General features: G+C 38.7%; 1 protein-coding gene across 1 annotated transcript in view; it reads right to left on the reverse strand.

Moving 5' to 3' along the window:
- Positions 1-12429, reverse strand: part of PCDH15 (protocadherin related 15) — a 702056-nt gene that overhangs the window by 365032 nt on the left and 324595 nt on the right. The window contains exon 9 of the mRNA XM_038743373.1: positions 8624-8736. Coding sequence (XP_038599301.1) covers positions 8624-8736 — 113 coding nt within the window. The remainder of the gene's footprint in view (positions 1-8623; positions 8737-12429) is intronic.

A 12429-nucleotide genomic window follows, 5' to 3' on the forward strand; every position in this document is an offset into this window, starting at 1 on the left:
AATAATGATATTTGTTAACTGCTTACTATGTGCCAAACACTGTTCTAAGCGCTGGGGTAGATACAAGGTAATCAGGTTGTCCCACGTGGGGCTCACAGTCTTAATCCCCATTTTACAGATGAGGTAACTGAGGCACAGAGAAGTTAAGTGGCTTGCCCTAGATCACACAGCAGACAAGTGGCAGAGCTGGGATTAGAACTGACTAACCACGCTAGTCATGCTAATTTACTCACTGTACCTCTCAAATTCATTTGTCTCAATGTTTATGCCTTGTCCTTCCCAGGCCTAGAACTCTCTCCCCCTTCATTTCTGACACACCGCAACTCTCTCCAACTTCAAAACCCCAATAATAATAATAAAAAAACCCACCACATGTCCTCTAAGAGACGTTTCCCAGGAGCTCATTTGCCATCCTTTCTGAGTAGCCTATGTGTGGTTGGGTCTGTAACCCTTAAGCACTGTCAATTATATTTACTGAACACTTACTTTGTGTGTGCAGAACACTGTACTAAGCCCTTAGGAGAGTACAATAAAACAATTAGTGGGCACACTCCCTGCCTACAATGAACTGATTGTGAATCTCTCCCCACCCCAGCCCCACAGCACCCTTAAGCACTTTTATATTCATCTAATCCCAGCCTCACAGCTACTAATGTATACAACCTTATACACTTGTTTCCTTTATCTGCAATTTAAGATCTCTATCCCCTGCTAGACTTACTAGACTTGATATCATCTCATCCCAGCCTCACAGCAACTAATGTACATAACCTTATGCCCTCCCGTTTCCTCTATCTGTAATTTAAGATCTCTGTCCCCTACTAGACCACAAGGGTTCCATGATACATTGGTTTATTCTGTGCCATGCACGTTAATCAGGTGAAATTTTTGAAGATGATCCAATGAAAGGGTGCTCCTGATTGACTGTTTTCATAGCTTCAAATATGAGGTTCCCAACCTTCTGAGAAGAGGGCAGTACTGGAGAAGAGAGGCAGGACTTTCCTAAAGCTCTGGATGAAGGGACCTAGGCTGTCGGAAGGCATGCGGATCGGAGGATGCAGACGTCCCGCATGTGTTTTCCTCCTCTGTCTAGTCTTCTTAAGTGGAACTGTGCTTCCTGTCCAGGGTACAGAAAAGCTGCTCTGGTAGGGGCAGGGAGAACAGAGGTCTGTTTCCCCAACTGTTAGTTTGGTGGAAGTCATCTTATCCCTCCATTTCTTCAATTCCAGAATCTCACCACTATTGGGTATGTTTCTTAGCTTGATCTGTTAGTCCTGGGAAGGCTTTTGAAGGCTTCCATATTGTTACAGTCAAGAGGTGCTGCCAAATAGTGTGGATCATTTCTGTTTTGCTGCAAATAGTTTTCTCCATGTCTTTGAAACAATTCAAGTTTGATAACCTGCTTCCAGTAACCACAGTCCTGATGGACAGAATTTCACAGAAGCACCCTTTCACTCTGTTATTTTGTACTCTCCCAAGAACTTAGTACGGTGCACTGCACACAGTAAGTGCTCAATAAATATGACTGATTTATTGATTGATTGATTCATTTATTCACATGGATATTGGTAATTGGGTTCCCTTGTCCCTTAGAGTTACTGTGATGTTATCACAGAAGCATTACAAGTTTCCTTATTTTTCACCAGGAATTTGATATTTAGATTTCTTGGTAGTTTGGATATACTTCTTTGGATGCATTTTGTTATTTGCTAAGATATACGGGGATATGGGTATATGGGGAGATACATTTTCAAATGGCCTCTGGAAACTGCTAATTATATTTGATTATCCTCAAAATTTCACCAAGATCCTTAGGTTGTTTTCATAATGGTAGATTTGGCAGAGTCAGATTAGAGGGCTACCTGTCTGGCTCTTTCTTCATTACCAGCAGAGTAAAGTGGAACTTTGTATGCTAGATCTCATCCTGTTGAACCTATTTTAGGCCCCCATACCTGAGGCTGTAACAAGTGACCCAAAACCTTCAGCTTGAACCTGTTTCCAAATCACTGGACATTTTGGATTGACAGAAATCTTGAAGAAAGCTGAGGTTATGTGCAAGCCATATCCTGGTATTCACTCAAACCAAGATTTCAGTGGCAATAGACTGTGAGCCCGTTGTTGGGTAGGGACCATCTCTATATGTTGCCAACTTGTACTTCCCAAGCGCTTAGTACAGTGCTCTGCACACAGTAAGTGCTCAATAAATACCACTGAATGAATGAATGAATTAATCAATCAGTGGTACTTATGAGCATTTACTGGGTGCTAGGCACTTGGGAGAATACAATGTGATAGTTGGTAGATATGTTTCCTGCACACAAGAAGCTTACAATCTAGATAAAGACACATAATTAAAATGAATTACATACATGTACTCAAGTGCTGTGGGCCTGAGGGTGGGGCGAATATCACTGATTAAAGTATACAAATCCAAATGCAGAGAGTTTAGCTAGAAAAGGCCTCTTGGAAGACATATGATTTAATAAGGCCTTGAAGAGGAGAATGATAGTCTGTCGGATGTGAATGGTGAGGAAGTTCCAGGACAGAGGACGAGGTGTCAGTGGTGAAATAGAGGAGATTAAGGTGCAATGAGTAGGTTGGCTACTCAGTAGAAAAGTGAGAATAGTAGAATAGTAGAAAAGTGAAGTGAGATGTTAGGTGGTAGAAGAAATCAATGAAGTAAGATAGGAAGGTATAAGGAAATTGAGTACTTTTAAGTGTTTTAAAGTTAATGGTTAATAGTTTCTGTTTAATGTGGAAGTAGGTGGGCAGCCACTGGAGGTTCTTGAGGAGTGGAGAAACATGGCCTGGGCATCTTTTCAGAAAAATGACCCAAAAAGCAGAATGAAGTATGGACTGGAGTGGGGAGAGACAGGAGGCTGGGAGGTTAGCAAAGAGTAATCAAGGTGGGTTAGGATAAGTGCTTGGATAGAGAAGCAGCGTGGCTCTGTGGAAAGAGCACAGGCATGTAAGTCAGAGGTCATGGGTTCTAATCCCACTCCGCCACTTGCAGCTGTGTGACTTTGGGCAATTCACTTTACTTCTCTGTGCCTCAGTTATGTCATCTGTAAAATGGGGATTAAGACTGTGAGCCCCATCAACCTGATTACCTTGTATTCTCCCAAGTGCTTAGAACAGTGCTTGGCACATAGGAAGAGGTTAACAAATGCCATCGTTATTATTAATGTGGTAGCAATTTGGATGGAGAGGAAAGGGCAGATTTTAGTGATGTTGTGAAGACAGACAGGATTTTGTGACAAATTTAATATATGGGTGGAATGGGAGGGATGAGTCAAGGATAATGCCAAGGTTATGAGCTTGTGAGACAGGGAGTGTGGTGGTGGGAATGATGGGAAAGTCAGTCAGTCAGTCAATCTTATTTATTGAGCACTTAGTGTATGCAGAGCAATACAATACAATAATATAACAGACACATTCCTTGCCCACAGTGAGAGGGGAAATGGGGGAAACAAGGATTGGGAGTGAAGATGTGGAGTTCTGAACATGTATCCAATACAGTAAGAAGAAAAAAGTATAAATAGAATTTTAAAGTACAGCAAATATTTTAGGAGATTCACATATGAAACAGGGTGACATTAGGAAAGGGTGTGAATCTTGAGACAAATGTGAAGGCTTATAAAGCTAGATGGACATAAAACATGGATGTAAATATCAAATATATATGTGTGTGTGTATATATATACACACACATATATATATTTGATATTTATATATCAAATCTTTATATGTATATATGTTTTATCTTTATATATTTATATATATATATATCTTTAACAGTCTCCCCAGAGTCACCTACAAATTATAATTAGCATTAAATTTAAAGACTCGTAGAAAGAGTTCGGATTTGGGAATCAGAAAACCCAGGTTCCAATTCCTGGTTCTGACTCTTGCCTGTTGTGTGAACTTGGGCAAATCACTTACCTTGTTTGTGTCTCAGGTTCCTCATATGAAAAATGGGTATTAAGTATCTATTTTTTCTCCCCCTTAGACTGAGTTTCATGTGGGACAGGGACTGAGTCCAATCTGCATAAGTTGTATTTACCCAGTACTTTGTACATGCTGAGCACATGAGAAGCACCATGGCTCAGTGGCAAAAGCCTGGGCTTGGGAGTCAGAGATTGTGGGTTCTAATCCCGATTTTGCCACTTGTCAGCTGTGTGACCTTGGGCAAGTCACTTAACTTCTCTGTGCCTCAGTTACCTCATCTGTAAAATGGGGATTAAGACTGTGAGCCTCAAGTGGGACAACCTGATCACCTTGTATTCCCCCAGCGCTTAGAAGAGTGCTTTGCACATAGTAAGTGCTTAACAAATACCATTATTATTATTATTATAAATGCTGAATGAATACAATTATTATTATTATTATTATTATTAATAGCAACGATAATAATAACAATAACAATACTTTTAAAATGTATTGACAATACTACCAATGATATCCTGGAGCAAAGTCATTTCAGCAGCCACCCAGAATTGTAGGGCAGGGAATGTGAGGAAATTGATAATTACAGTCAATTAATTCAATTACAGTCAATTAATTACAGTCAATTACAGTCAATTAATTAATTATTAATTGATAATTAAGCAGCATGGCTCAATGGAAAGAGCCCGGGCTTTGGAGTCACAGGTCATGGGTTTAAATCCCAGCTGCACCAATTAGCTGTGTGACTTTGGGCAAGTCACTTAACTTCTCTGTTCCTCAGTTACCTCATCTGTAAAATGGGGATTAAGACTGTGAGCCCCATGTGGGACAACCTGATCACCTTGTAACCGCCCCAGCGCTTAGAACAGTGCTTTGCACATAGTAAGTGCTTAATATAAGCCATTATTATTATTATTATTAATGGTATTTAATGAGAGCCTACTGTGTGAAGAACACTGTTCTAAGCACTTGGGAGAGTACAATATGAGAAATACATTCCCTGCCCACAACAAGCTAATAGCATAGAGGGTGATACAGACTTAAATATGTTGCCAACTTGTACTTCCCAAGTGCTTAGTACAGTGTTCTGCACACAGTAAGCGCTCAATAAATACGATTGATTGATTGATTGATTGATTAAATATAAATAAATACAATTACAGATATGTACATAAGTGATATGGAACTGGGATGTAGGAAGAATTAAGGGAGCAAGTCTAGGTGATGTAGAAAAGAGTGGGAGGAGGAAAGGAGGGCATAGTCAAGGAAGACCTCTTGGATCAATCAATCAATCAATCAATCGTATTTATTGAGCGCTTATTGTGTGCAGAGTACTGTACTAAGCACTTGGGAAGTACAAGTTGGCAACACATAGAGACAGTTCCTACCCAACAGTGGGCTCACATTCTAAAAGGGGGAGACAGAGAACAAAACCAAACATACCAACAAAATAAAATAAATAGAATAGATATGTACAAGTAAAATAAATAGAGTAATAAATATGTACAAACTGAGATGTGCTTTCAATAAAGCTTTGAAGGCAGGGAGAGTAATATGAAGAGGGAGGGCACTTTAGGATGTGAACTGGTGGCAAGACAAATGAGATCGAGGGACAGTGAGAAAGTTAGCTTTAGAGGAGCAAACTAGGAGGTCTGGGTTGTAGTAGGGGAGTAGTACGGTGAGGTAAGAGGGGGAAGGTGATGAAGTGTTTTAAAGCCTATGTAAGGAGTTTCTGTTTGATGTGGAGGTGGATGGGCAACCACTGGAGGTTCATGAGGAGTAGGGAAACATGGCCTGAACAGTCTTTTAGAAAAATAATCCAGGCAGCAGAGTGAAGTATACGGACTGGAGTGGGGAGAGACAGGAGGCAGGGAGGTCAGTAAGGTGGCTTATATAGTAATTAAGGCGGGATAGGATAAGTGCTTGGACTAATGTGGTGGCAGTTTGGATGGAGAGGAAAGGGTAGATTTTAGTTATGATGTTAAGGTCAAGCCAACAGTATTTAACAATGGACTGAATATACGGGTTGAATGAGAGAGAGGAGTCAGGGATAACACCAAAGTGATGGGATTGTGAGACAGGAAGGATGGTGGTGCCATCTACATTGATGGGAAAGTCAGGGGAAGGACAGGTTTTGGATGGGAAGATAAGGATTTTATCTTGGATGCTTTATGTAAAACTGAAAGGAAGGGCAGAATACACTATTTAAATATGTAATGAAGTCTCAATATGAAAGAACAATGAACTTTTGGAAGACTGAACTGTTGAGCAGATAGATCAGTCTGGCAGGCAACAATCAGGAGAGGATTGCTCTCCTTGAATGGATGCTTTGGAATGACTGAGATACCAATAGAGAGCCTTGAAAACAGGCTCCTCTGGAACAAACGTGCACAAAGATACTATCTCAAAATGTGCACAGTGCCGAAGGCAGGTCAGTTTCCATAGGTCTTTCGGTAATCTTGTATATGTAGGGCGGATATAATGGTCAGTATCTTCCTGGGAAATGAAGGACAGCTCTGTATTTGACAAAGTAAAGCTGCAGTTGCTTAACTATATTCTTTTGACTGCCTTTTCTAGGGTTGGAATTGCTCTCTCATCCCATTTATCCCATTCATTTATTTCTCCTTCACTGTCGACGGTCTTTCTTCTTCATTTCTTCTTTATAATGTTATAAATAAATATACTTCATAGATATACTTCAGTCAATCTTATTTATTGAGGACTTGCTGTGTCCTCAATTACTGTATGAAGTACTTGAGAGAGTACCATATAACAATATAGCAGACTCATTACCAGCCCACAGCAAACTTACAGTCTGCACCTTCACAACACTGGAGAAGCACCGTGGCTCAGTGGAAAGAGCCCGGGCTTTGGAGTCAGAGGTCATGGGTTCAAATCCCGGCTCCACTACTTATCAGCTGTGTGACTTTGGGCAAGTCACTTAACTTCTCTGGGCCTCAGTTACCTCGTCTGTAAAATGGGGATGAAGACTGTGAGCCCCCCGTGGGACAACCTGATCACCCTGTAACCTCCCCAGTGCTTTGCACATAGTAAGCACTTAATAAATGCCATTATTTTTTTTAACCTTCCCAGCACTTAGAACAGTGCTTTGCACATAGTAAGCACTTAATAAATATTATCATTAACACTACTAAAATCTTTATAGTGTCTGGAGCATATGGGAAGAAAAAGCTATAATACCTGTGAAACCTAGTCTCTAATAGGTGGCTCAGTGGAAAAAGCACGGGCTTTGGAGCCAGAGGTCATGGGTTCGAACCCCGGCTCCACCACGTGTCTGCTGTGTGACCTTGGGCAAGTCACTTAACTTCTCGAAGCCTCAGTTACCTCATCTGTAAAATGGGGATGATAACTGTGAGCCCCATGCGGCACAATCTGATCACCTTGTATCCACCCTGGCGCTTAGAACAGTGCTTTGCACATAGTAAGTGCTTAACAAATGCTATCATTATTATTAATATTGAATAAATGAGCAGTTTATTTTGTTACTGTTGTTGACTACTCCTTCTTTGCCCCTTCCTTGAGTTGTACCTGAGGCTTTGGCAATGTTTTAATCTCTGGTAGTGACTGCATACCTTCTAAAAATAGATACCAGCTTTTAATTAAACTCCTGTCAAGAACTCTGATTTAAGACCGCCAAAGTTGTTCCATAAATCATAACCATTCAGATCTTTCTTTAGCAAATGGAAAGAACACATAAAGATGTCTTTGAGAACATGTGCTTTGCAGCATTCTTTCTAATTTCATAAATTTGATTTTTGTGTTGTTTGTGTTACCTCTTTGACATTTCAAGATTGCATTCTGGGCGTCGAGGCCTCAGAAAGTAAGTACCCTATTTTATTACAAGTAATTAAAATCTGATCCTTCATATTCATACATATGCATAGCAGAAATACTGAAGATGGAATATACTGTGAAATGGCATACATAAAGGGCAGGTACCAGTACCTTAAAAAATAGTTAAAAATCAATCAATCTTTGGCTTAAGCTGAAGACAGCCTTTCACTAAAAATTATCTTAAAAATAAATCCCAGAAAGAACTCTAATAATAAATGCACTCCTCAATATTTTGGACAGATATTTTTGTCCAGGGATATTTTTCACATTTTATACACCAGAAAAATAACCAAAGATAATCATATACTTCCACATATCCAAATGTTTATTTACCTTCATAAAAAGTGATATTTAATATTACCTAAAATTAGAGTGTAAACAAACATTTATTCTTATTCGTCATACATAATTAGGCTTTTATAGTTAATAATGTTTTGCCCATTTGAATAAGTGGGTTTTTAAATTTTTTGTTTTTACTGAAAGCCCTGGTAAATCATCCATGCTATTTACCTGTGATATAATGTTTGTATAAAAACTCATAAGAAATATGAGATAATATTTTTCCATTCTTTTCACATAGTAAATAATGAATACTATTGATTGATACATCTAATTATGAACAGCTAACAAATGTCATAGCTTTTAAAAATATCGTAAGACAATTCTGTTCTTATTTAAAAGTGTATCTAACCATTTTCTATAGAAAGGATAGTTTCTCAGCCAGAAGAATGGATTGTTTATAATGGTTGAAATAGGACCAGAAACCTCAAGGGATTACAGTACCAAATGGTTTAGTAAACAAGGAAAAGGGAGTTGAAATTACCTTTATAACCAAATCAAATTTCTGGTGAAAATCCCTGTTGATTGGCTGTAGGAGGCTGAGTTCAGCAGTTGTAGGATCCATATAGAAATATTGTGGATAATCCTCAGGAGTCCCTGTAAGAAGACATCAATATTTCAATACATAATTGAGAAAAATAAGTAGTGAGAAGAGCTGCTTTAACTGTGCACTTCATTTAACTAATAGAGGAGCACAATCACAATCATTAGCAATTAAGGTGGATTTAATGATTTAATCTAGAAATGAAATAGAATCACCTGTGACACATTGTGTCCCTTGTGCTTCAAAATAAAGGGTAAGATACTGATGATTAGGTAACTTTCCCTACATACTTTGGCATAACAAATCAATGAGCCTGGAACTTTTTTTCAATGATTTATCCCTTAGGTCACTAATGTATAACAGTGAATAACTCTGAAGTGCAACATCTGCGCTCCTACAATATACATGTGGCTCTGATCAGTCACATTTATCTTTCCACGGAAGTATTTGAATTCAATTTCATTTTTTTATAGTCCATTTTAGTAATGCAATTTGCATTCAATTTTTAGGTATGAGAAGCAAAATAATTCACTCCTCTTCTTTTCTTGCAACACACACACACACACACACATATGCATACACACACATACACACACACACACCCCCATGTTACTAAATGGAGATGAGATACAAAGATACAGGGATATCTCCCAAAGTGAGTACTCTGCCCACAAGGAGCTTAATTTGGATGGAGTCTGGAACCTATCCCCCAGCCTCCTGCACCAGCCTAGATCTATTTTATTAATGATGTGCACATAGCTATAATTCTACTTATTCTGATTGTATTGACACCTCTCTACCTGTTTTGTTTTGTTGTCTGTCTCCCCATTCTTGCCTGTGAGCCCATTGTTGGGTAGGGACCATCTCTATTTGTTGCCGACTTGTACTTCCCAAGTGCTTAGTACAGTGCTCTGCACACAGTAAGTGCTCAATAAATACGATTGAATGAATGAATGAATACTCAGAGACTTAATCTGTCTTTTACATTTTCATATTTGAAGCGGATGGGAAAGACACAGCAGTTATTATAGAAATACAGGCCCATTTTCACTTCTACCAGACTTCTTTCGTTTCATATTCTGGCAGAATTTATGTGCAGGCATAAGTACTTAGTTTTCAGTGTCCTTTATCAATGAAAATAAGAAGCCAAATGTACTCTAACTGCCCACCTATAAAAATATTATCCATTTTATGAAGCATGTTTCATGAAAGTACAAGAAAATATCAGAAATTAAACTCTACCTCCACAACTCTAGCAAAATCTACTTCCATGAACAATATACCTGATTCATCCCTGCTGAGGCCCTGCTGAGAGCTCACCTCCTTCAGGAGGCCTTCCCAGACTGAGCCCCTTCCTTCCTCTCCCCCTTGTCCCCCTCTCCATCCCCCCATCTTACCTCCTTCCCTTCCCCACAGCACCTGTATATATGTATATATGTTTGTACATATTTATTACTCTATTTATTTATTTATTTATTTTATTTGTACATATCTATTCTATTTATTTTGTTAGTATGTTTGGTTTTGTTCTCTGTCTCCCCCTTTTAGACTGTGAGCCCACTGTTGGGTAGGGACTGTCTCTATATGTTGCCAATTTGTACTTCCCAAGCGCTTAGTACAGTGCTCTGCACATAGTAAGGGCTCAATAAATACGATTGATGATGATGATGATCCCATGCCTCAATTCTCTCCATCTCGAGTAGCTTAGACCAGTACATTAGGATCCTTCTAAAGAATGAATTCAACTTAATCCTTCCCTTTCAGCTCCAAGAGGAAAAACAATGCACTGTCCTGAATAACAGAGAATAAAATCCCCTACAATCTAATAATTTAATAAATCACATTTCCTTTGAAATCGATGAAAAATGTTTCAATATTTAGAGACTAAACAATGGATTTATAAATTGCAACCAATGGGCTTTATTACAATCCTTCAAAGTGTGAAATGGACATCAAACCCTGACCATACCTCACAGTGATGTTGTCAGGATGACATGCAATAATTGAGGTGAACTGTACGTATTTGGAAAAAAAGAGTAGTGCTCTCAAATTCAAGGTATTATCAGTCTAGACCCAATATTTTTGAATCCTTTATACGTGAATTCTCAAAACCATATTTATCCCTGCAGGAAAAGTGATATTAGGAGCATCTGGGTTGGGTTAGCTCTCATGGAGGTTGAGAGTCAGGTTTTAAAATAAGTCAATCAGAACATTTCTAGCAGCTATCAATCTTCATTCTGCCAACTGCTTGCTGTGTGACACTGGGCAGCTCATTTAATTTCTCTAAGCCTCAGTTTAGAGAATTAGATACCTGTTCTTCCTCCTACTAAGACTGTGAGCCCTATGTGGAACAGGAACTGTGTCAAACGTGATCAATTTGTATCTACCCCAGCATTCAGAACAGTGCTTGACACATAGTAAGAGTTTAGCAAATACCATAAAAAGAAAAAAAAAATAAAAGTATCTGCTTATCAGTGGCTATGTTCCATTTATTAGGCTGATGAATGTGTCAGCCAATTACTTCAGGATTACCACAGGAAGCAACAGAAAGGCAATCTTTAACAGTATATAGTCTCATCTGTAGCTAAAATATTGTTTAGGTTAAATTCAAATGAGGAACGGGTAAGGTCAGAGGATTGTTTTTAGTTTTATTTCATCAAGGGTAGTATGATAAACATCTTGGAAAAATACCTTGACATAACTTTTGTGGGTAACCCAAAAAAAAATGAATGATGTAAACTTTAAAATGTCAAGTATTTGAGCCAGGAATTCTTAGACTGAGAAAAGTTGACTCTCCCTATTTTTTTTTCTTGTGTCTTTGTATTGCAAAATGTTCATTAGATTCATGCCCTTTTTTATATTATTTGTTAAGCACTTACTATGTGCCAGGAGGGACTGTGAAGTAGCACTGGGGTAGATACAAGGTAATCAGGTTGGCCACACTCCATGTCACACATGGGACCTAATCTTAAACCCCATATAACAGATTAGTTAATTGAGGTCTAGAGAAATTAGAAGTCTAGAGAAGTGACTTTGTGTCACTTGCACAAAGTGACAGAGCTGGAATTAGAATCCAGGCTCTTCTGACTCTCAGGCCCCTGCATTATCCACTAGGCCTCGCTGAGAAAAATCTTTCACTAGGCAAGACATATTATAGCTAAAGCTGGCCCATAAGAATAATAATGATAATTAAAAAATCCGGGAGATTAGCTTGTATTTAGTCCAGCACTCAAAATAGTGGCTGGCATGTAGTAAGTGGCAACTGATACCAAATAAAAAGTACCTAAAAGTACAGTGAGAGAAAATGGCTTCCAAAGTAGATAGCAGCTATTTTGAAAAAGTATGTGTATATAGCTATAATTCTATTTATTCTGATGGTATTGACACTTGTCTATTTGTTTTGTTTGATTGTCTATGTGTCCCTTCTAGACTGTGAGCCTGTTGTTGGGTAGGGACTGTCTCAATATGTTGCCGATTTGTAGTTCCCAGGTGCCTAATACAGTGCTCTGCACACAGTAAGCGCTCAATAAATACGATTGAATGAATGAATGAACTCTGGCAGAAAAGTTATTGAACACTGCAAGCTATTTAATAACAATAATGTTCGTGGTCTTTGCACTCCACTTATGACATTTAACTCCAGGAGGGAGGAGAATAGAATCCACTTGAATGACCAATTCAGTCTCTCTGCATCCCTTTGCTTCATTTAAAAGTGGTGATAATCAGTCTTCTTCCAGCAGGATGGA

The sequence above is a fragment of the Tachyglossus aculeatus genome, chromosome 3 (genome assembly GCF_015852505.1).
Source record: "Tachyglossus aculeatus isolate mTacAcu1 chromosome 3, mTacAcu1.pri, whole genome shotgun sequence".
In the NCBI taxonomy this organism is placed as follows: Eukaryota; Metazoa; Chordata; class Mammalia; order Monotremata; family Tachyglossidae; genus Tachyglossus; species Tachyglossus aculeatus.